General features: G+C 43.0%; 1 protein-coding gene and 1 long non-coding RNA gene across 2 annotated transcripts; one reads left to right on the forward strand and one right to left on the reverse strand.

The window, feature by feature from the left end:
- Positions 1-1,132: 1,132 nt before the first annotated feature.
- On the reverse strand, positions 1,133-4,164 carry LOC130191880 (uncharacterized). The gene is made up of 2 exons (XR_008831278.1): positions 4,079-4,164; positions 1,133-1,638 (listed from the first exon to the last, which is right to left on the reverse strand). It is a non-coding gene; the product is annotated as an uncharacterized LOC130191880 (long non-coding RNA).
- snx19a (sorting nexin 19a) lies at positions 3,447-13,522 on the forward strand. The gene is made up of 13 exons (XM_056411604.1): positions 3,447-3,493; positions 3,975-5,304; positions 5,907-6,045; positions 6,139-6,239; positions 6,321-6,440; positions 6,708-6,826; positions 7,001-7,091; positions 7,153-7,303; positions 7,835-7,958; positions 8,621-8,805; positions 8,912-8,999; positions 9,630-9,822; positions 12,514-13,522. The coding sequence occupies exons 2-12, from the start codon at positions 4,225-4,227 to the stop codon at positions 9,757-9,759; spliced, it is 2,328 nt and encodes a 775-aa protein (XP_056267579.1). The 5' UTR covers positions 3,447-3,493; positions 3,975-4,224; the 3' UTR covers positions 9,760-9,822; positions 12,514-13,522.
- Positions 13,523-23,114: the final 9,592 nt, after the last annotated feature.

The following is a 23,114-nucleotide window of genomic DNA, read 5'->3' on the forward strand; positions in this document are numbered from 1 at the left end:
TGACTGTCAGACTGACTTAAGTATCATTTGTTTTGCGCTCAAATCCACATGCACACTATAAGTGAATATTGTGGAAGGAAAATGTATTTAGAGGTGTTATAATTATCTAAGCCTTTATATACTTAAGTATGTTTCATCTAATGGGTTATTTCTCACACTAGATTTAAACACTGAATGTATAAAAGCATATTAGTTGAATACTGGGTTGTGTAACAGATGTAGCCACAACAGAATATCTGTCTTTGATGAACTGTTAAAAACATATTGATTGAAGGTCGAGCTGGCCTCAAAGCAAATAAAATATACAGTGAACTGAACAGTGATTCAATTCAATTCAGTTTATTTTGTATAGCTCATTGTCACAAATTACAAATGTGCCTCAGAGGGCTTTACAATCTGTACACATACGACATCTCTGTCCCAGGACCTCACATCGGATCAGGAGAAACTCCCCCAAAACAGAAAAAATCCTTTAACAGGGAAAAAAGGGAAGAAACCTTGAGGAGAGCAACAGAGGAGGATCCCTCTCTAGGATGGACAGAAGCAATAGATGTCATGTGACCAGAAAGAATCCTTACAGAGTTACAACAAATTCAATGAGTATGACAGTGTGAGTATTTGGTAGTAGGCATGGACCACGATCCAGACCTCCACAATCTGTCAGGCAGATGGAGGTATAGAGGAGGAGTGGGCGGAGCATCAGCAGGGCCATGGCATCAGACCCAGCCAGGTCCAATAGACCTTCCTGGCAGGAAGTAGAGAGGGGTGGCGGGATGGGAGGAAACTTTGGACAAAGACCTGGTTCCAGAGGACCACCAGGGGGCGCCAGACAACCGCGGACAAGCCCCACAGAGAGAAGGGGGTATCAGAACCTAAGGAATATGCAGTAGTAAACAGTTGTGTATAAAGTACCCAAAAGTCAGACTTGAGTAAAAGTAAAGATACTTGACGGGAAAATTACTCAAGTAAAAGTAAAAGTCACCTATGAGAATACTACTTGAGTAAAAGTATTAAAGTATCTGATTTTTTTGTACTTAAGTATCAAAAGTAATTTTCTGATATTAAATGTACTTAAGTATTGAAAGTAAAAGTAAAAGTAAATGCTGTTAATAAAAAAAACAAAGGGTCAGAATTGTGAGAATTATGAAGTTTATTTGTTTAGGCCGCCATGAACAAGGAGTATGAGCTAGGATGAACTTAGCAATATATGAATACTATGAAATTACTAAAATATAAATACACGATTAACACAGAAAAAAGCAGCACCAAAAGTAACAACCAGAATCATCACTTGAAACTGAACAAATTCCTGTTCATCTTCAAAAGAAGTTGATTTTCAAAATGAACAGATGTCAGTGTCGCTCTTCTGGGGCTGAAGACGAGTCCTGCGATGCTGAAGAGCCGTTCACATGGTGCAGGTAGAGTGTGTCTAGCTTCACAGACAGCAGCACACAGTTGGGAAGCATTTCAGCAAGTCAATGTGATCTGCTGAACAGGTCAGGTCTCCATCCAGCTGTTTGTTGCTGTCATGCGCTTGAGATGACGAAGAAGAAGTCCTCTTCATCAGATGAACTGGACCTGGTGGCATCACATAGCTGCAGGGAGGGTTCTTCCATGTGCTGCTTGATTAGTCCATTCCTGAAATAAAGTGAGAGTATTATAGAAATGATAGAATTAATAACACTTCCTAACATGTCATGACCCCAACCTAAAGTTTTGTACAAAATAGTTTGTTTTAATTTGAGGTTTATACATTTAGTTTCATGCACTGTCTGTGCATCCAGAGTTGATTTGTGAATATGTACTTGTATCTCTGTAGTTAAACACAACAACAGTCCCAAATCAATATCGTCGGCATTGCTGGATCGTCACTCTTATAATATTAATACAAATAATAATAATAATGCTGTAATAATTAGCGTGGATGTGTCGGCGTGTACGTGCTGATCTGGAGTCAGTTTGGTAGGATTTGGGTATAAATAAATTATTTCATTTTAAATATGGATTTTTATTTAAAGATATTCATGTAATTTGCATGCAAAATAGGTCTACCCGAACCAGCGGACAAAAAATTCAACATGCGGCAACACTTCAAAAGTAGCCCAATTCCGCGGGAAAACCGCGGACCTGGCAACACTGATCACTGGGAAGAGAAAACACGCGGCAAGGACCACTGATCCCCAACCTGGTGTTCGTGCTGCGTTCAGGTGCGCTGCGGTGTGTTCCACAACAGTCCCCGATGTTTGCCTCATGATGATTTTTTTCCGTAGTAACGAGTAACGATACTGTTTCAGGGGAAATGTATCGGAGTAAAAGTACAAGTTTTCATTGCAAAATGTAGTGAAGTAAAAGTAAAAGTATACAGAAATATAAGTAGTAAAATAAAGTACAGATACCCAAAAAAACGACTTAAGTAAAGTAACAAAGTATTTCTACTTCGTTACTATACACTACTGGTATTAGTGTTGGTAGTGTTGTAGCACCGGACACCAAAGACAAAACGGTCCCCATCAATACCAGCGATCACAGACCGACTACGATCAGAGACACTGGCTTTGTGGATGGTTTTGGAGGACAAGGCCTAAAGCACGCCCAGAGACTGTCACGGCTGACCTCTTTCGAGTCTGTTCCCTCAAACAGAGTCTACTGGTTAGAATTAAAACCACACTCGACCATGTGGACCCAGTTCACAACCTGGTGTCCTTACATTCGCACACTGAACCCAGAATATGCCATGATTCAGGACCCATGGCACTATGATCAGAAGGGAAAAGATGAAGACTACAAAGCCCTTTGAGAAAATGTCCTGCGGCCAACACTTGTGTAAAATGTTAAATATTATATAGTTGGATTTTTGTCTCTTCCTGCACTGTGATAATCATTTATCTCTGTTGTGGATTTGGTTTTGTTTTATTGTTTGAATTGTGAAGAATATAAATAAAAAACACGGAGCAGGCCCATAAGTTAACGGACGAATACTGCGGAGCTGAGGGTTTGGTAAGTGAGGCACCTCTCAACCCAGAGATGGCAGCCAGTGTCGTCGAGGAGGGAGAGTTCATGACACCGTTCCACATGGTTCACTGATGGTCTGTTATGTTATGTTATGTTATTGTGGGATGCAGGTATGTGCCTAAAGAGCAGTTAAGAGAGCTGGACCCAGGTGCGTGTGTGGGTGTGGCAGTCATGTGATGTGGAATAGACAACTGTCAAAAATCAGACATTTATTATTTTATTAATTAACTGACATTTATTTATCTCAAGCCGACTTATTTCACAAGGTCGTGCAACCACATTCCAGGTTGGACCCCAGAGCCTTTCCGGCAGGTCAAGTGGACACCTAAGAGCTAGTTAGCTGCCCATATGGGCCATGCGTCTATCTTGACTAGCAGGCTGACCCAGATAATCTTTGTGAGAGGATTAAAGCAATGTCTCGGAGGAGGAGGATATCCTACACTGCTTGTATTCGTGTCATAAAGCTCCTACAACCTTGTAGGTAATGTATTTTTACTGTCTGACGGGTGGTTTTACAACAGGGTTAAATATTCCTAATTATGGCAGTTTAATGTCAGAAGACTGGAGGCTATCTGCATATGTTAGGTGTAGATTAGCCCCATATGCTAGCTTCCTGTAGATGTGTAAACAAAAACAATCCTCACAAGTTTAGTGCTGGAGAACAATGCGAGAAAACAATATCTTGAATGCTATATCTTGGATTTCGAAAATGTAGTTTATTCAAACATGTAGTCTACCATATATTCTACCATATAGTGTAACATGTAGTCTACCATATATTCTACCATATAGTGTAACATGTAGTCTACCATATATTCTACCATGTAATCTGACACAGGGCTCTCAAGTGTCACGCATTGAGCGTGAGACTCACGCATTTCGGTCTTAACTCACGCACTCCCGCCACACATCGTATTTCTCACGCTGAAAAAAACTCTGTGGCTGCTCTGCGTCTTCACCAGTCTCTTGCTGGTTCTCGGGGGTTGGCTCGGGTCCCGCGCCGCGCTGGACGCGAACAGCCTTCTCCACCTGGAACACTTCTTGCCTCTTGGCAAAGTTAACCCACCTCTGCATTCGCCCGAACACGAGTGGCGGTTGAACCGCGCGATCCACAATGCCGTCCACAAAGCGGTGCGTGACTCTGTGTCCTCGTGGTATCGCACTCTCCTGCCAGAGGTGGAGGGGGAGTTTGAACGCGCCGTGCGTAACACGATGCTGGAGTCAGCGATGGAACTGAAGGAGCGTGCGCGGCGAGTGGACAGAAAAGCCCTGGTCCAGCGGCTGCTAGAGCTGTATGGCTGTCACCTGGAGAGCTGCCTGGCGGCGAGGCAGATACAGTCGACGCAAAAGCAGAGCTTTGGCCTCTGGCAGCTCTACAGTGAAGTTGGTGCCCCTCACCCAGCTGTGAGCAGTGCAGCCGCTGAGCTCAGCTACTCAAGAGCTCTAGTTAACCTCGTCTTACATGTGCTTGTTCCACACCCCCATATGGAAACCAGGACTGGAGGTTACATGGTGACAGAGATCATCACCTGCAATGTGCTGTTGCCGCTCATAAGCAGGGTGTCTGACCCCGACTGGCTCAACCAGACCGTCGTCGATGTAATCACCAGGTCCGGAGAACCACAGGAAATCAATGTGGCTGAGTTCCCAGCGGCTCTATACAGATGTCAGATCCTGCAGGAGTCCTGGACCACATGCAAGTCACTGTCTTCTTCTGATCCGGCAAGCTTCAACAGCAGAAACAGCTACGACTTTGATGATCTGCAGAGCCGGAGTAGCATCTGTGAGAGGGATTCCTCACAAAACAGCATGGTTAGCCTGACGTCTGCCGGGAAAGTAGACGGTTGCCACGCAGGTTTGCTCACACCATGCAGAGTGAACTGCTGCTCCCTCCCGTCTGGCCGCTACTCCCACTCACCAGAACCCAAATTGATTTCATTGGACTCCTTGATTCAATTAGACTCAGAGGAGGACCTGACAGGAGGCTTTTGTGACTGCGGTTCTCCAACGAACATCTGCAACACGATCACTTTAAAGTACGATGAGGCCTTCGGTTGCTTCGGACCTCTGAAAAATCTTGGGCCGAAGATGGCGGCGCCCGAGGACTCCCAGTGGCCAGCGGGTATCGCCCAAGAGAAATCCCAAACATATCCTCCAAGGACCTGCAACTTCGATGCCTCCAACAACCAAGCTGCACCTGTGAACATCCAGAATGTTCAAATCTCAGGCATTGTCGCTGCAAAGGAGCAGCGGGGCACAGGCACACACCCATATACTCTCTACACTGTAAAGGTTGTGCCCCCTCTTACTTCTTGATATCTGAATATACACTACCGTTCAAAAGTTTGGGGTCACTTAGAAATGTCTATATTTTTCAAAGAAAAGCACTGTTTTTTCAATAAAGATAACATTAATCAAAAATACACCCTATACATTGTTCATGTGGTAAATGACTATTCTAGGTGGAAACGTCTGGTTTCTAATGAAATATCTCCATAGGTGTATAGAGGCCCATTTCCATCAACTATCACTCCAGTGTTCTAATGGTACATTGTGTTTGCTAATCGCCTTAGAAGACTAATATCTGATTAGAAAACCCTTGTGCAATTATGTTAGCACAGCTGAAAACAGTTATGCTGGTGATATAAGCTATACAACTGGCCTTCCTTTGAGCTTGAAGTTTGAAGAACAAAATTAATACTTCAAATATTAATCATTATTTCTAACCTTGTCAATGTCTTGACTATATTTTCTATTCAATTTTCAATTCATTTGATAAATAAAAGTGAGTTTTCATGGAAGACACAAAATTGTCTGGATGACCCCAAACTTTTGAACGGTAGTGTATGTTATTAATAATGAACACACAATAACCTCCACTTTCCGTCTCACAGTTTGAGACGATGGCTCCAGCAGAGGACAGTGAAACTTTGCAGCCGGTGTCCTGTCACACTGTCAACCGCAGATACAGCGAGTTCCTCAATCTGCAAACACGTTTAGAGGAGAAGCCTGAGGTCAAGAAAGTAATCAAGAGTCAGTGACTTTCGTCCTCTTTATTTGACCATTGCACTTCAGTACGAGTCAGATCATCGTTGCAAATCATGCAATAAATGTCATGGATTTCAGATGTCAAAGGTCCCAAGAAAATGTTCCCTGACCTCCCATTTGGCAATGCAGACAACGACAAGGTGGAAGCCCGTAAGAGCCAGCTGGACACGTTCCTTAAAGTAAGTGCTTGGGTCGAAACTTCTGTAATTAAATGATTTATGTTGTTCTGTAATTTGATTGCTGTTTTTTTCTTCTTCAAGCAATTAAGCAGCATTCCAGAGACATCCAACAGTGAGGACTTGCAGGAGTTCCTGGCTGTCAACTCAGATGTTTGCACATATTTTGAAAGAAAGCCTTTTATCAAGTCGAGAATAGATAAGGTTAGAAAGAATCGTCATGCTGTCGATCGTGTCAATGTTATTGGAAGAAACCAACAAGTAGCTTAAAATTTCTCCGGGAATATTCGATTTTTGTCTCTTTTTAGATGAGAAGATTGAATGAACATTGATGTCTGTGTATGTGTGAACCCTGGCTCCGTCCAAAGTTTAAATAAGATCTGCCTAATGCTATAGATTCCATGGGAAAGTATGATCAATGGGTTTTGTTTTGGGGACTTTATTTATCTCCGGTCTTCTCCAAAATTTAAGATGATGGAAAATGCTTTAGACACCTTAAAGACAGCTTTCCCTCATCCCGAGCCCCTCAGTCCAACGGAGGACCTGGAGGGAGATGCTGATGTAAGAATAATGGACAGCAGAAAATACAGGTGAAATCTCTCTATCAGTCCAATGTCATTGTTCCCAAAATGTCTTCGATGTACATTCCCTTAATAACGGAGCGATTTCCACGTGTAACCCATCTTCACAGTCTTTGAATTATCTTGTTTATCTGGTATTCTTATGAAAGGAAAAGTGTTGTTTTGTTTTGTTTCATCCATCAGGAGGCTTATGTTCCCAAGCAAAATGTCCACATCTCTCAACATACCTGACCTGCACCCGAAAGTGACCTACTGCTTTAGTGAAGGCAGCGCTGTAAGTCACTGACACCTTTGATTGATAAACGTCTGTTTGACATTTGCTTTGCTCCTTATAGATCCTCAATGGCATGTCACTGTCGGTCCTGGAGAGCTTTGTCAAAGAGCAGGAACGACTTTTATGTGAGCCGAACGGGAAAGAGACAGCCAAGCAGAGCCGTGAGCCGCCCGGCACAGACAAGAAGACGTCTGGGAAACCTCCTGGCACAGGTTGATATTGTTTGAGTCTACAGTGGGTACGGAAAGTATTCAGACCCCTTTAAATTGTTCACTCTTTGCTAAAATCAAAAATTGTCATTTTATTTCTCAGCACCCCAACTTGACAGAAAAAAACAGAAATGTAGAAATGATTGCAAATTATTGCAAATCTTTTTTCATAAATTTGCAAACATTTCAAAATTTCTGTTTTTTTCTGTCAAGATGGGGTGCTGAGTGTACATTAATCAGAAATAAAATTAACTTTGGATTCCGTACCCACTGTATATATTTTATTGTATCATTCTTGTCTTGTGTTGCATGCTTTACAGTCCTGTAGGATCTGCATGCAGTAACTCAGCATCACCGCTTGGCCGCAGTAAAACTCCATTGTTTCTGTTTCTTCATTGGCTGAATATTTCTCACAGTCGCTTTCCACCTTTGATGCGTTTTGTCGATACATGTGTGTCATACATGTGTGTTTGAACATGTTCCTACTGTTGTGTTGCTGTGAATGTATTGTGTGTCTGTTGCTGTGCACTGCAGACACAGCCGTGGCAGATGTTGCCTTGAACATTGTGTGTCTGCTGATGAAGGACCAGTGGAGTTGGCTTTGCACTGAGAACATACAGAAGACCATCAGACTGCTCTTTGGCACCTTCATTGAGAGGCAGGTGTCTCTTTCAGCTCCTGTGGAGCTTTCATGAGTGTGTTCCTGTTGTATCCTGCTTAACGTGTAAACAACTCAGTGTCGGCCACCGGAAGAAAAAGTTCATCTATAAACCCATTTATTATTAGGAGTACTTTGGCTGAAATTGTAGTTGATGCTACGAACACATGCAATGATGTGACTGCAGACACATGTTCTGGGCTGGGACATTGCGGCTCTCCTTTATTTGCCCCTTCATACAGCTGAACATCCAGATGTTGGGTTCACCACTAAATGTCAGATTTCCTTTCAAAATAATACTTTTTCTTTCAATATTTATGCCTCACTGGGAATCTATCTTTTCCACTGGGCTTATTATTACCACACAGTCTGTGGGAACTGTGCTCGTCTCGTCTCTTGTGTCCTTAACTGATTATACTGGCCTCCATTTTTGGACTGAACATATGCCTCTGGGAGTTTTGGGGTTCACTCAGCATGCCAGTAAATAATGTTCATGTTCCTTAAATGGTTCATTGAGATGTACTAAAGTGTGTGTTTGTGTGTTGCTTCCCCTTGTGTATATACCTTCCTAATCAATGAAAGTATGTACTTTACATGCATCTATGTGCATTTGTTTGTGCAAGGAGGAACACCACTGCACTAAACTGCTGATTCTGTTTCAGCTGGTTGGATTTGGGGGTTGCCCACCTGACCAGTGCCCCATGCTGGGTGATTTACCTTCAAGCGCTGCAGGAAGCTGTGTGGCCGGGCGGCACACTGCCTGCTCAACCTCGGCCAGAGCGTAGTGCCCCAGAACGAGAGGAGACCAAGGAGCAATGTCTGGACTGCCTCATGCAGCTGCTGCCAGGCATGCAGAAGATGATTCAGCTTGCAGCTGTTTGAATGCTCGTTACATTTTGATTTCTTGACGGCTCCTGTTCTTTTTCTGATTTGTGATTTATTCTCTGAGGCAGAGCTCATCACTGACATGTTGGGAAGTGAGAAGTACAGACTAAGCTTGGAGACCATGCTGGAGTCTTTACAGGATCATATGATAAACAAGTAAGTCAACAAACAAACTGTGGAGTAAACATACGTTTGATTCTGCTGTTATAAGACGGGTACACCCAACAGCTCAGAGACTAAAATCAATAGTGTATACAGGAAACGAATGTTTCTGGTTATCAAATCTATAATTCACTAAACTGTAGCGAGTAGGGGTGCAATCTATTGCTATGGCTATTATCTGAATCTGTTTATGTCACAAGGATATCTGTATGTGTATTCAGATTATACGGCCTAAACTGAGTCTAAATTAAACCTGTGTAACTGTTCATGGTCCTGGTGGAAATTAATGATTTCATTGCATGATTTTCACGAGCCGTGTTTATAATGAGAGGAGATCGTTGAAACTGTTTTTGTTTGAAATGTCCATTAAATAAAAAGAGTAAGTTATTTACAATAATTACAAAATCTTTTGGCCTCTAAATTTGCACTTTTGAGACGGTCCTTAACTAACTAACTCCTCCGTTTCCTGTCAGTCAAGTCATGCACAGTGCCACACCTCATACAGTCATAAATACAACACATCTGCTCTCTTTAATCATTTCATGTTCCAATACTGTCCTGATAAGCAGCTGTATTAAAAACAGTTGAGCCTGTCATTTACCCCGTTTGTGTGATTATGTGCAGGCATCTGATCTACTGCATCTGTGACCTGCTGCTTGAGTTTCTAATTCCTGAGTCGTGCGACGAGGCCTTCCAGGGGTTTCTGTTGCAGAGCCTGGCCAAAGACGCAGAGAGGGACAATCCTCACATATGAACAGCACATGATAACACTCAGATGCCCCACAGCTATAGGAAACTGATAGATAACATGCCGTATGTAAGTATGGCCACAGACCATCAGCCCACCCTCCCCCAGCCCATCAGGGGCTCACACCTCTGGAGCACCCTCCATCAACTCAGCGACGCCTGGTCCTGGAGAGAGAGAGCAGTCAACAGGCTGTAAAGCAGAACCCCAGCGGGCCCGGCCGGGCTCCCCACCCCCTCCACTCTGAAGCACTATGCGGACGCTGTTGCTGTCCATCTTCAACACTCCCTGGAGACATGCCACGCCCAGCCTGCTTCAAGCCCCACCATCATCCCCTCCTCCCGTCCCAAAAACACCACAGGACTCAATGACTACAGGCCTGTCGCCCTGACTCCTCTGTGGTCATGGTCCCCTTGCAACGCTGGGTCCTGTCACACCCAGACCCCCACCCACCCACTCCTGACCTCCCCCAGTGTTCACAGAGCCAGAGCCAACAGACGAGGCAGTCAAGTCAGTCCTCTCCTTCACTACATCCTCCTCCATCCGAGAACCTCCTCCACAGACCTCATCCTGTTGTTTGTGCCAGCTCTGCCCCTCATTTCCATCATCATCTCCCCCCCTGCAGGACAAGCTCTCCCAGCCCCACGACTCGACCGACTCCACCTGCAGGTGCAGAACCTTGGACTGACAGGAAGGAAGCAGCACGTGGGGGGAAGGCTCTCAGGCAGGCTCCCCCCCCACTGTGCTCCCCCCCCCCCTCCCTCCTCCCTCCTGCTGTTTCCCCCACACCACTGCACCTCCCAGTCAGTCATCCGTCAAGCTCCTACTCCTCGCGGATGACCCCACCCCCTATGGACTCATCTCTGGCGGGGGCGGGGCCGCTCTGGGACGGAGACCACCTGACCCTGGACCTGGTGCAGCCAGAACAACCTGAGCTCAGCTCCTCCAGGAGGTGAGGAGATGGTTGTCCTGTCAGGAGAATGCAGCCCTCCCCCTCTCTGCCTGTGTGACTCCCTTCCCCCCACAGTCCTCCCAGGCTCTCCTCTCCATCATCTCCCAGGACAGCAGGTGGGAGCTGAACATCGGCTCCATCTCCAAGAAGGGCCCAGCAGAGGATGCTTCCAGAGGCTGTCCCCTGAGGCAGCTGAAATTCAACCTGCCAGCAGTTCTCACGGCCATCGTTGAGTCCATCATCTGCTCCTCCATCCATCACCTCCCTGCCCAGCACTGGCAGAGCCAGACAAGCTGCAGCGGGCAGGCACGGCTCGCTCCAGCCCGGCCGGGCTGCAATCTGCCTTCCCTCTCCCCATCTTGTCGCCACACTCCAGGTCTGACCAAAAGCCAGCCAGAAAGTCCTGACACCCCCCTCCCCACACTGCTCCCCCCCTTCCCCCGCCTCCCCCCACAGGAGGCATGACATCATGACCATGACCTCCCGCCACACCGGTAGCTTTTTTTCCCGACGGCGGTCGGACCCTGGACTCCTGACCCCTCTCCCCCTCACTTCAGGACCTCCTCTCCTCTCCTCCCCCTCCTTCTCCTCCTCTCCTCCTCCTCCCCCCTTCCTCCTCCTCCCTCTCCTCCTCTCTCCCTCTCTCCTGTTGTTTGTCATTTGTTTGTGTAAAAATTCCCAAAAAAAAAAAAAAAACCCAAAATTTTCTTTTTCCATTCTGTTGTGATGTATGTGTGTGTGTGTATGTATGTATGTATGCATGTATGTATGTATGTGTGTATGTGTGTATGAGGGTTGTGATTAGAGTCCGCCAGGTGATGGCACAGGATAGCAGCAGTCATGACCCGATAGCTCAGTGGTAACAAGGAGCTAATACGGTCTGCTTTCTCATAAAGTTGACTATTACATGGTCATGCTAACACCCAATCAAATAGTCACTCCTTTTCTGACAGTATGTGTGTGTGTGTTGTATGTATGTAAGGCTTTTATTTCCCTTGGTGTCATGGTTGGCATCTTCTCGATGTGTTTAGTGCCATCAGCTGAGCACTGGGACAGTTATCAATGACATCAGCTGTGCTCTAAAGAAAAACGAAACAATTTACATGATGTAAATCATTAAGAAACTGCATTGTTACGTTCTGTTCACTTATTATGAACAGTAATTGCAAATTGCTGCTCAGGTGACCTATTTCGATAATATGTTTTCATGTATGTCTCATGAATATTACATTCAAAGTAAAACTTTGAAGAAGTGTTTGTATTGGCAACAGCAGTGACGTTTGAGAATGTGTTGACTTGCTTTGAGCTGACCGTCTATTGGAACAAATCTCCAAAATTGAAATAAATGAGGAACAAAAGTAATTTATTGAAATAAAAAAATTTATTCTGGGCCTCTCTTGAATGAATTGCACATGTTCAATTTCAAAAACTGTCAATTCATGGTCCAACTTAACCCATGACACCTCTTTGATCTATCCAATCAAATGAGTGTATTTTGTGTAATTCTTAACAGTTGTGAATATGATTTGCTTTCTGGACATACTAATACTTTCTGTCCAATCAAATCTCTGGAATATTGGCGTGAGCGGGGTCAGCCTTTGACTGTTGTGTGTGAAATAAAAACATTGGTAGCTATTTAATTATTTAAGGAGGATGAAGTAAGTGTCCTATTTCCGGGCCTTTGTTCCAGACATCTTTCTGATTTCATGTTTTCCAACCGGCAGATTATGTTATTTATTTTATATCCTGCAGGTGCTACCACATGTTTACCACAACACGTTGACTAACCAAGAGTATTTGATTGTTTCCAGGCTCCCAATAGATGCTGAAGGAAAACTGATGTTTCACCCTCAATCAATAAGTCACTTTGTTACAAACAAGCTCAACGAGATCCGGGAGAGTTGGAATCAGTTCAAAGTTCATATTTTCTGTTTTTGTCAGCGCAGAGTTTACAAAACTGGCAGTTTTTGCTTGCCGTCCATTTGAATACATATCAAAGACACCAGGCTACAATGCCAAAAGTGTCATATACTTTCACTTATCTCTAGTTAAAGAGACATCTGGAATGATACGTTGTAATGCAAAACTTCTTTCTTTCAGTTTGTTAATTGTTCAGTTTCCTGGCTGTTTGATAAAGGATAACCATCAAATACAATCTCTGTCCAGAGCAATAGTCCTGAATCCAATTTTAATATGACACTGCAGGGGGTGGACACAATAAAGGGAACAAAATGATCATCATCTAACTGTCGTTTTCTCAATGCTGACGTTTACATATAGAAACTTGTGTGGATTGGATCTGAGGCGCATTTACCACAACCACACTTTCTCATGATATAATGGGCTGATACTGGCAAGATTCCACCTCCTTGTCTCGGGGACTTTACTGGCAACCAGAGGAAACAAAACACGTATGCTGCATTGATGGTGGCCCCATAGAGTACGTCTCAAGGTCATAACAGCTGTATTTTCAACACACATCTCTCATTAAAATAAAACATCTGTGACATTTCACAACTACATGTAGACTGAGCTCAGATTGATCTCCTACTTACAATGTATTTTCTCATTCCAACTAAAAAGTAAACAAATACAACATATTTTAAGACCTTTTCCTTAAAATATTGAACATTTATTTCCCTTTTAGTTAAATTTGAAGATTTTTACATTACATTTTGACTAAAAAATACTTTCGTTACTGAGATTTTTTTTGCAGATGTTTTGATGCCTCTCATCAGTCCATCAACAATAAAGTCAGCTATACAGCTTTGTTGTACGGTTGTTTAATAAACAATAAACATATTATATAATTGCAATGTCCTGATTATGTGAAAGAACTCTTTTTGTTTTGTTATGTTGCTATGCACGTTGCTTTTATGGGTGGGATATAATTCAGGTCCGTATTTGACTCGTCTTCTCGTAAACTGTTACTTGGTTTGGGCCAGTGTGGGAATCTTCTCAACACTTTGATGTTAATCTGAGCTCCGGACCTGAAATACAGCCTTCTACCACCAGGTGTCACACGTGACTCAGCAGCCGCTCTCGAGCACAATTTAATTAATCTGATAAAACCCTTGAATTAGAATGTAGCGACGCCAGTCCACTTGGTGGCGGTAATGCACCTCTAAGAGGATTTACCAAAAGCCAATAAACACTACTTTCTAAGAAGAAGGACAACTGACACTTCATGTTTAGACAGTTTTAGTTTTTCTTAGATTTTCTTTGTGAGGAACATATTCAAAATTACACTCATATTGTCCAACAGCACAGAGGCTTCATGGTCTGAACCAAGGCGGCAAACTTGATTTACTTTACACTGTGTGTGACTGTTTAGTGTTTAGGCTACTAGCTGGAACTTTAATGCACTCAAACCATTTTGATTAAAGTAGACTTACTACAAACAGACGCTGCTCTGGGTCAGTGGATCTCGTAGTTGGTCCTTTTTCTGCACAAATCTATTCAGACCTTTAGTTGAAAAAAAGACTGTTGCACATGTTCATCGCTGCCAAATTATTTGCTGGCAAGTGTTTCTTATTTTCATGTTATTCTCCACATCCCTCACGGTGTATAGGCCTCGGCTGTGTCTTGTTCCGTCACCCTAAGAAAACATACACACTTTCAAATAAACATACACAATATGCACATCTTCTCCCCTCCCACCTCGACTAAAAATGTATCTCCTTAATGTTGCCGGCTTGGCAGTAAATGGTCTTACTTAACGGCCTGTCAGACACGAGTTGCTTTGTTAGACCTTTTATAAACAAGAATAATGTTATGTTAATCACGTTGTCACATTTTCTTCATTCCTAAATATACAAGATAGATTTAGCAATGTGACTCTTTTCCAAGCCTAGAATCACAAGGCTAAATGCTGGTTCAGCTGATTTTCATAGAATCAAACCGATTCGCGCCCATGCACCGAAACGGACCGGCAAACCCGGAAAACGACCCAACTCACGCTTAACATGTTTTGGCTTCATGTTACCACTATTATGAACCTAAAGGTTGGTGTAAAGTCTGTCACAGGTTAAGTGATATAACATGGTCTGTATACTACTGTCAGTTTACAAAATACCTGTATGGAAATACCAATAGATGGGTGGTAACGACTCAACCAGTGCCATGTAGCTCTGTCGTTTCATACAATGCAAGTTTGACACTGTTTGAGAGATTATCATTATTAATGACTCCCTGGTCTTGTGTTACCGGCTGTCTTTACACTTGATCAAGAACAATGATAATGTGGCTTTTTTAATCACACTATGTGCTGTCTGCATTGCAATACATTGCCAAAAAATACATTGTGTATTGCTATTGTTTTAGGATATTTTATAAGTAGATGTTCTGCCTGTTTGGATTGAGGAAAATATCTGTCCTGCTTTTTATAATGTGATTGATTAAACATGATGATGATGATGATAATGATGATGGTGAACTGGATTCCCGAGGACTTCTCATGGGTCCAAACAACAGATGTCCTGGACATGTATTCCTTTAAACCGCAGCACTAACAGTCCAACTAAAGCAGGCCCGCAGCTGACGTGTCATTAAGTGAGTAAGTTAAAAGGGGAATTCCATCTTAAAAAGACGAATGCACACAGCCTACGAATGCACATTTTGCACAAACTCCCAGATGTAGCCGTTACTCAGAGCCGAGGAGGCTGCTAAGGTTGATAAGTGTGTATGTGCTCCATCAGCATGTTGAGGGAAACCTCTGTGTTTTCTGTTTTGCATTTATTATCACAGAGCGTACTTAAAAACAGGATTTGACTTGAATCTTTGAATTTCACCCGTGTTGATTATTATTATTCATAATAAAATCCAGTAACAATGATTCATATTTATGACACAGAAAGCCTTGGCAACCTCTCCCATTGTTCCCGTCCCTAAACGCTGATTCCAGCATCTGACCGTTAGATTAAGTGAATCTGGTTCCTGTTAGCAGTGTGTCCTCTGCTGCTCAGTACAGATGTGCAGTGAGGCCTTTAAGGATCTCTTTACACCCCGCCTCAGTGCCCTATTTTTATTTACTTCGACTGGAAAAACTCAGACGAAGAAGCTTTCTGCAAAACAGCAACATATTTTAAATCGCAATATGACTTTGTCCAATCGCATTTCACCCTGCTACATATACTCCACCCCTGTCCAATTTGATTTGACTGTTTGCCAATAGTTCGGGTCAAAGAGAAGGAGAAACGTGGGAGCGGACAGAGAGGAAGGCAACAGTGCTGTGTGTTGACTCATGTGATCAGTGGTGTCATTTAAACATTCACTTCCACGAAGCAGAGGGAGAAACACGATAGTTCGGGGTCGGGGAGAGTTGATCTCTTCCTGACCCCACCTTGGGACAACTGTGAGTCAAACCACCACTCACTCAGTTCTGGTAACTGAAATGCGTGTTGGTTCCTTGGTGGTTCATCAACAGTGTCTGTGAGGTCAACGTGATGTTGTAAAAACTATTGCATTATATGTCTTCATTCATTCTTTTGAAAAAATTTCATGAATATAATATAAACACCGTTTTATGTTTGAGTGTACAAACGGTACAATGGTTTTTGTTACTGTAACATAGTATGGTACTTTATTTCCCTGCAGCTACAATCAGTTGTAATGAACAGAATCAGGTCAAGAAGGACTATAAATCCAGCCTTGGGGGTTCCTCAACCAAGATTAACATGTTCTAATCTGATTGGTCAAGTCTTGCCTATCTTTGACTGATCATTGAATCCTGTTTTTTGTTGTTTATTTTTTGCTTATGATTGATGCTGTTTGTTGCATGTATGAATATCAAGCCCCCAGCAAGAGCACTGGGCTGTTTATGCACATTTTACATAGTGGCCAAATGGTGGAATTACAATTTCAGGATGCATCAAGATGCCCATAAATACTTTTTCTATAGACTTACATTGAGAAATAGAGGTCTGTAATTCAGCTGCCCTTTTTTTAAATCATTGGGTCTTAAAATGCATTAATTTCTTTCTCCATCTCTGTGAAAGAGCCAAAGAAAGAGGCCGGACCGAAAGCAGGGAGGCCGAATTAATGAAAACATTACTGTGCTTGATCTATGGGCTCATGGGTGCTTTAGATCAGAATTTATACAAGGAAGTTATGCGGCGCCGAGCAAATTTCATAAGAATGAATGGGACATGCCTCTAATGCTGAATACGGTTGTCTTCATAAATCCATGGTTTGTGTGCGTAAGGTGAGGCGCTGCCAGTTGTACTGAAACAGACCGGAGAAGATTGATTGGAAGACGGAACTTGGTTTCTGGTCTTCTTCCTTTTTTTGGTTGGTATAATCTTTATGTCCTCTGTCCGTTACCACTAACTAAGTGTTTCCAATTCTAAAGTCTTCTCCATAGACTTTACAAGCGTGACTTCAATGTCTTTTATCATCTCGTCACTCCATTATTAAGTCACTTTTAGAGCCCTGTGAGTTAAAGACTGACAAAAGAATGTCCAAAACTAAGCTTTTTTCTTCTTCTTCAACCCCTGAAGGGGGCATTCTCTTCTCAGTCCTTCCTTTCCTCGTCAACTCAGGTCAGCAAGTGCAAAGTTGCCCAGGAGCGACCAAGGAGTCAGCGTCTTGCTCAAAGACGCCTCAGCTTGCTGCCACAGACATTTGAAGCGAAGCTGAGACTAAACATTCTCACTGCAGCACCCGACTATTGTTCAAACCGCCAGTCAAAACATAGACAGACATTTTGACAGACATTTCTTCCTGAGGTCAAGGTGCTCTGCTTGGTATGTGTTTCAAGAGTTTGCCTCTACCACAAATGAACATGTCAGAGATCTTAAAATAGTGCAAGTTACTACAAGTTTGGTCAACATATTTGGAGATCCCAGTCCGTATCGTCCCTGCTTACCCCGTACGGCGTAATTAGTGGCTGTCACCAACATGATTCACATTCCCACTTTCCAACGTTCAAGGCTACTGTTTTTACAACGGGCATATGCCGGGGACAGACTGAGGTCTTTATGGAAAACCTCAGACTAGGCCACTCGTTCTCAATGGTTTATCTTTTCACCCTCAACAGCCAAGCAATGCCTAACCGTGACCCGTCATCACAGGTTGCATAGAGTTGTGTTTGCTTCTTAGATGTATGATATTGAGATGTGAGGTCAAAATCTCCAGTAAAAGATCAACGGTTAAAGAATAAACACAATGTCAGTCCTACCTTTCTGGTAGAACTGAATATGTCTCACTGGGAAGATGCAAGTCCGGACTGCTGCCTGTCTCCTGTGGTGTTCCGCAAGGGTCGGTCCTCGGCCCCATCCTCTTCATTATTTACATGCTGCCCCTCGGTTGTGTCATTAACAAAAATAGTATGCCCTTTCACTGTTATGCTGACAACACACATCTTTATATCAAAACTGCCCCAAGCCCCTCTGCAGCCATGTCATGTCTCAGCGCCTGTCTTGGGAAGATAAAGGCATGGATGAGCAACAACTTTCTTCAGTTAAAACGCAGCAAAACTGAAGCCCTCATTGTTGGCACTCCACACCAGGTTCAGTCATCCTATTGTTATTATCTTGCATAATTTATTTTCCTATCTTCTGTCCCTCAGATGTATCTAGCAATGCTTCGAGGGGTCCTGACCACTGGACTATGCAGCAGCTCAGACATACAGTGCACTTGTCTGTATTAACTTGTGGTCGTAAACACATCTCCATCACCGTCTCACATATCTGATCACTTGCACTTGCACAGCTGTATCGCTGCTCTTTCTGAACAGCATGTTCAAGCTTCTCTGCTTGCTGTGTCCCATCTGCCAACAGGCCTTACTTTTATAGCTGTTGACATTACAGAGGCAATACGCAGACATATCTTGCATGCAGAGATTGTGTTGCAGCTTCTAGACAGCTGCTGTCTCCGGGTGATGAAACCAAGCATGTCGGAGAGAATTATTTTTCACCTGTGAAGGGATAGGGGAGAGGGGTGCCCCTTCAATTTCAACATTATAAAACATGCTTGTTAAGTTTTGCCTCCCCCTCTGTACACCTTCTTTACATAGTAGTTACAGGCTGTACCTCAAAGGAAGTGTAAAAAGTGACACCACCTGTCATTTTAATAACCAGCCTTTGTGGGCCCTCGGCGAAGCCCGGGCTCATGCTCCGCATCTCCTCTGCTTAAACATGTACAACATGGTAATAAGGCTACAGGGTTCGTTTTCTCCTGGAAACTCTACACCGCACCATCAACGGCATTATCAGTTTAAACAACTCCATGTAGCATAAGAAGGAGAGTAGATACCATATCTCTGTTGGTTTTGTAGAAAATGCTCGATAGTCTTTACTATCCTGACTCACATTCAACCCTAAAGACAATAAACTGTACACTTTACATAAAGGTAAAGTAGAGAAGTTGTTAGCTGGTACATGGGTCATCTCTTACAGTGTGTGTGCGTGTGTGTGTGTGTGTGCGCGCGTGGATGTATGAGATAATTGAATGAGAAGAGTGCAAGAAACAGATCCTGTAACAGGCTCAGGGAAGAACTCCAGGAATTAAACCGAGCCGTCATTAGTTATTTTGACCTCTACACAGGCGGAGAGCAGGCGGAGGTATGTGAACAGTGCTTGTAAATCAATCCAGCGGGGTCCAGGGTATCATCATGGAAGAATGCAGTTTTGCATTGTGCCAGGGAGGTTTTATATCAGCAACAGGTGGTGCAGGATAAGATGTAATGAGTAAGTGTTTCACAGTGCTGGCAGAGTTTAAAATATGTACAGTTTGGTTTGATGATAATATGCTGCTATTGTTCAAGTTTGAAAAGACACACTCTTACTCCTATATGGCACCTGCAGGACATTTTTGCCCTCCATCATTTGGTTTAAAAGGCATCCGTGCACACCATACAGTCATGACCCAAAAGTAATTCAAAAGGTGCATTACTTGAGATATTCTGGTATGTCAGGCTGGTCAATGCTTTGACATAACACTGTACTTTCTGAGCAGATGTGAAGGTACAACTCTACACCACAGGGCTTGCCCAATAACAAAGAAAAGAGGTGGTTTGCTACATGAAAATAAGAGCTCAGAGTTTTGTGTAATGTTGTCAGTTAACTGACAACTCTTTGGTTTTGTCTGAGCTTATAAAAGCCTTACAAATCCTGATTGATTGTTATTATGAGCATGCAGCTGATAATGGTCAAATAAAGTGAAAGTGACATGTCAGTGATATCATTTGCATATCAACAACCCACCCATTGTAAACTTGGGAAGTGCAGGAGGCGGCCAAAACGACAGTGTGCAGTATTTTTACATTTCTCTTGATTAATCACATTCATTTTACTGCTCATTTTAATGAAGCAGATTTTAAATTCTAGATAGAAATATTTACCTTTTTTAGTGTTGATTTCATAGAAAAGCTTTCAGCGAGACGACTGGTAACATGCGTGTTATTATACAGGTCATATAACTTGTCTGTTCATTTTTAAAAATAATTTTTAAACCTCTGTATGAAACTCTATCAGTCATGTCCTCACTCTTCTGTTTGTGAAAGACCCGTGTGAAATGAGCTGTGATGGCTTTATGGGGGTTTGGGACTTCTGGGAAAAGGCTGTAATTGGATTAAGACTGTGACTGCACTCCTTAAAATGAAAGCCATGAAATACCAGCGAGCAGGCTTTCTTTGCACTGGGACCACTGGTTAACCCAGTCTGTTGTTGTTGATACACGTAATGCACTTTACAACACTATTAACACGTTATAAATTACTTAACGATCTTGTTAAAGCTGAAGAATAAAGATGTGTTTTAGATTCTTTGTGTTGTGTGTTGGTATTAATTGGACTCTGAAATCCAAAACCTTTTATTTATTGTGTTATTACCTGGTTATCATGATTTGGGCTTTTGCATTCAGAATGGAGAAGTGGATGCAGGGATGTCTGTTAAAGAATAAGCCACATTATTGTGCTTTGGCCTTACGACAGATTTGGGTAAAGAAGAGAGGCGATGAGTAAAGTCATGTATTGCACTGAGCGTGGGACGGTCTGCTGCTGTAATATGCGACGCATGAAAAAGAACAACAATATGACAGCTGACATTATTCAGGATAACCACACTGAAGCCAGTGTTGACGTAGGACCACCGTGAGCTCAGTGTCGGTCAAGGATTAACTCTAGTCATTCATAGGACCGATATCGACGTAACACAGACGAGGCTCGCTCTCCGTGGGCTTCATGCCAGCTGCCAGCAGATTGGGCTGTGAAAACTGGGGTGCAGAGGGAAAGTCCCCCACACTGTCTTTCTTCTCATTCTTTATTGAATTAGAAGATTTTAACTTCAAATATTTGTCTCTGTTGTAATATAGTACGCGGCGTGTAAACAAGGCATCATATGTCGTTATTTTCCCGCTGTGACGTCCCAGTCCATAAACTACCTATTCCCGTTGCCATCGCTGTCCTAATGGATTGGGTAAATTATTCACATGTATAACTGTGTTGATATGTGGAGTTTACTTTTTACACCGAACATGTTTACTGACTGAAGCCGGGCCCTTTTATATGTGTTGTGAATTTACTCAGACGAAGAGCCCAATTTACAGAGTAAATACCCAACTCAGCTGCACCTCCAACGAGAAGATGTTTTTTTTAAATATTGTTGCAATACATTGTGATCACATGCATCTCATGCCAGGAGGAGAGAAGTGATATTGCGTGTGTTGCTGCTCTGCAGCCAGCGTTGGTTTCACCTCCTTCCCTCTCCCTCCTGCAGAGTCAAAGGGTTTGCATTAGAACTTGGCTCCACAGAGAGGGACTTTCTCAAACTTGTCTTGTTCTTGCCACGTCTAAGAACGGTTTCAGAAAGCAACGGGATTCTGCACAAGCAAACATGAGCGCAGTGTTCCGTCTCTCTCCTCAGTTGCCCTTCGCTCTTGCAGTGTTTCAGGTGCTTTGACATCTCGCCGTGATTGGACTGTGATTGCGGCGAGTGGAACTCATCAACTCATATCGCTGCAGCACACCGGTGGGCCTTTTATTTATTTAAGTTTGTGTTTGCATCACTTTTTCCCCCCTTCTGGAAGTCACATATTTATTTTGTTCATATGGAAACCACAGCTGGTTTACATCCTGGCTCTGGAGCTGTCATCACAGTAGGCTACCAGAATATTTCCATCTCTGTTTTTGAAAATCCAACATGTGAAATTCATATAACGGCCCAACACTAGAAACAGTTTGTTCTAATGTTGTCGTATTCACGTGGACAATAGGACACTGCACACTCTTCCTATATTTTAAATCCTGAACAGTTTTCAAGTGTTAAAGCTGTACATTAATTGATGTTTGTTTTGGATGTGATGCTCACGTGATATTATTGTGCTTCCAATAGATTACACAGCTCACATTAGAGACAGGGGACTTCCTTTGCCACTTCAGAAACCACAACAATATGAATCTGTTGTTTGAGCTAACTTTTCGCCTCCAGAACAACATGTTTTATAACAGTTTCCCTGTGAAGCCAGCGGCACCTATCTGTGTAAAGTTGGTGGAGTCCTGCCGACCCTGTATCAGGCCTCCACCCCAGGCAGCTCTGTGTTTGGCGTCAGCAAACCCCCGATGGGTTATGTAACATCTACAAGAGTGGGCTGATGATTTATTGTACAGGTGTTGGGAGGCTCGGAGCTGGTGGAGCTCCAGTCATAAAACAATGCTCGGGGCATGTTCACTGACGAGCAGGGTCAAGACGCACATGTGGACAGGTGGAAACACACGGTAGCCTCCTTTGTGTGCAGATGGAAGCGTTCACACTTTAATACACACACATTTATTTGACAATTACATCCAGTACATGAGGTCTCCATGTTTTTTCTCCTTGCACTCTATGTTCCTGGACCAGGTGTTGTGTTGGTATGAAGGCGTGTGTCTGTGTATTTAATGAAAGACAAGGGAGGCCCGAGGCTTCTCTCAAATCTCACAAATCTTAGACGCAATTGTTTTAAGACAGTTTCCATATCTTGTCTTTATGGTTCTATAGAGGGTTCATAGAGGGACATTTTTAAAGGCAAGTTGGGAGGAAAGATGTCTGTTAACGTTCAGCCTGAACGGTTTCAATATGACTTTTCCCACTATTTAGAGACTGTTCGTATTGTTCAGAAATACTCAACTCGGCATATTTCGCACATCAGTAACATTCAAAGAACAGTTTAACAAATTATTATTTCGAGATCTAGTTGATTTAGCGACACCTGTGGTTAGTGGTGGTAAGAACACAACGTCTAAAGAATACAAGTCCCAGATTAGTGATTGAAATATGTTTTTGTATGTTAGGGGGAGGACACACATTTGGAGCAAGGCTACTTTACTATTACAATGGAAAAGGTGAAGCAAATTGTGTCACTTGTGAACTTCACAAATCCTGTTGTAGCTATACTTATGCGGAAGCAAAGAGGTGTTCTCTTATAAGTGCTTCAC

The sequence above is a fragment of the Pseudoliparis swirei genome, chromosome 3 (assembly GCF_029220125.1).
Source record: "Pseudoliparis swirei isolate HS2019 ecotype Mariana Trench chromosome 3, NWPU_hadal_v1, whole genome shotgun sequence".
Lineage (NCBI taxonomy): Eukaryota > Metazoa > Chordata > Actinopteri > Perciformes > Liparidae > Pseudoliparis > Pseudoliparis swirei.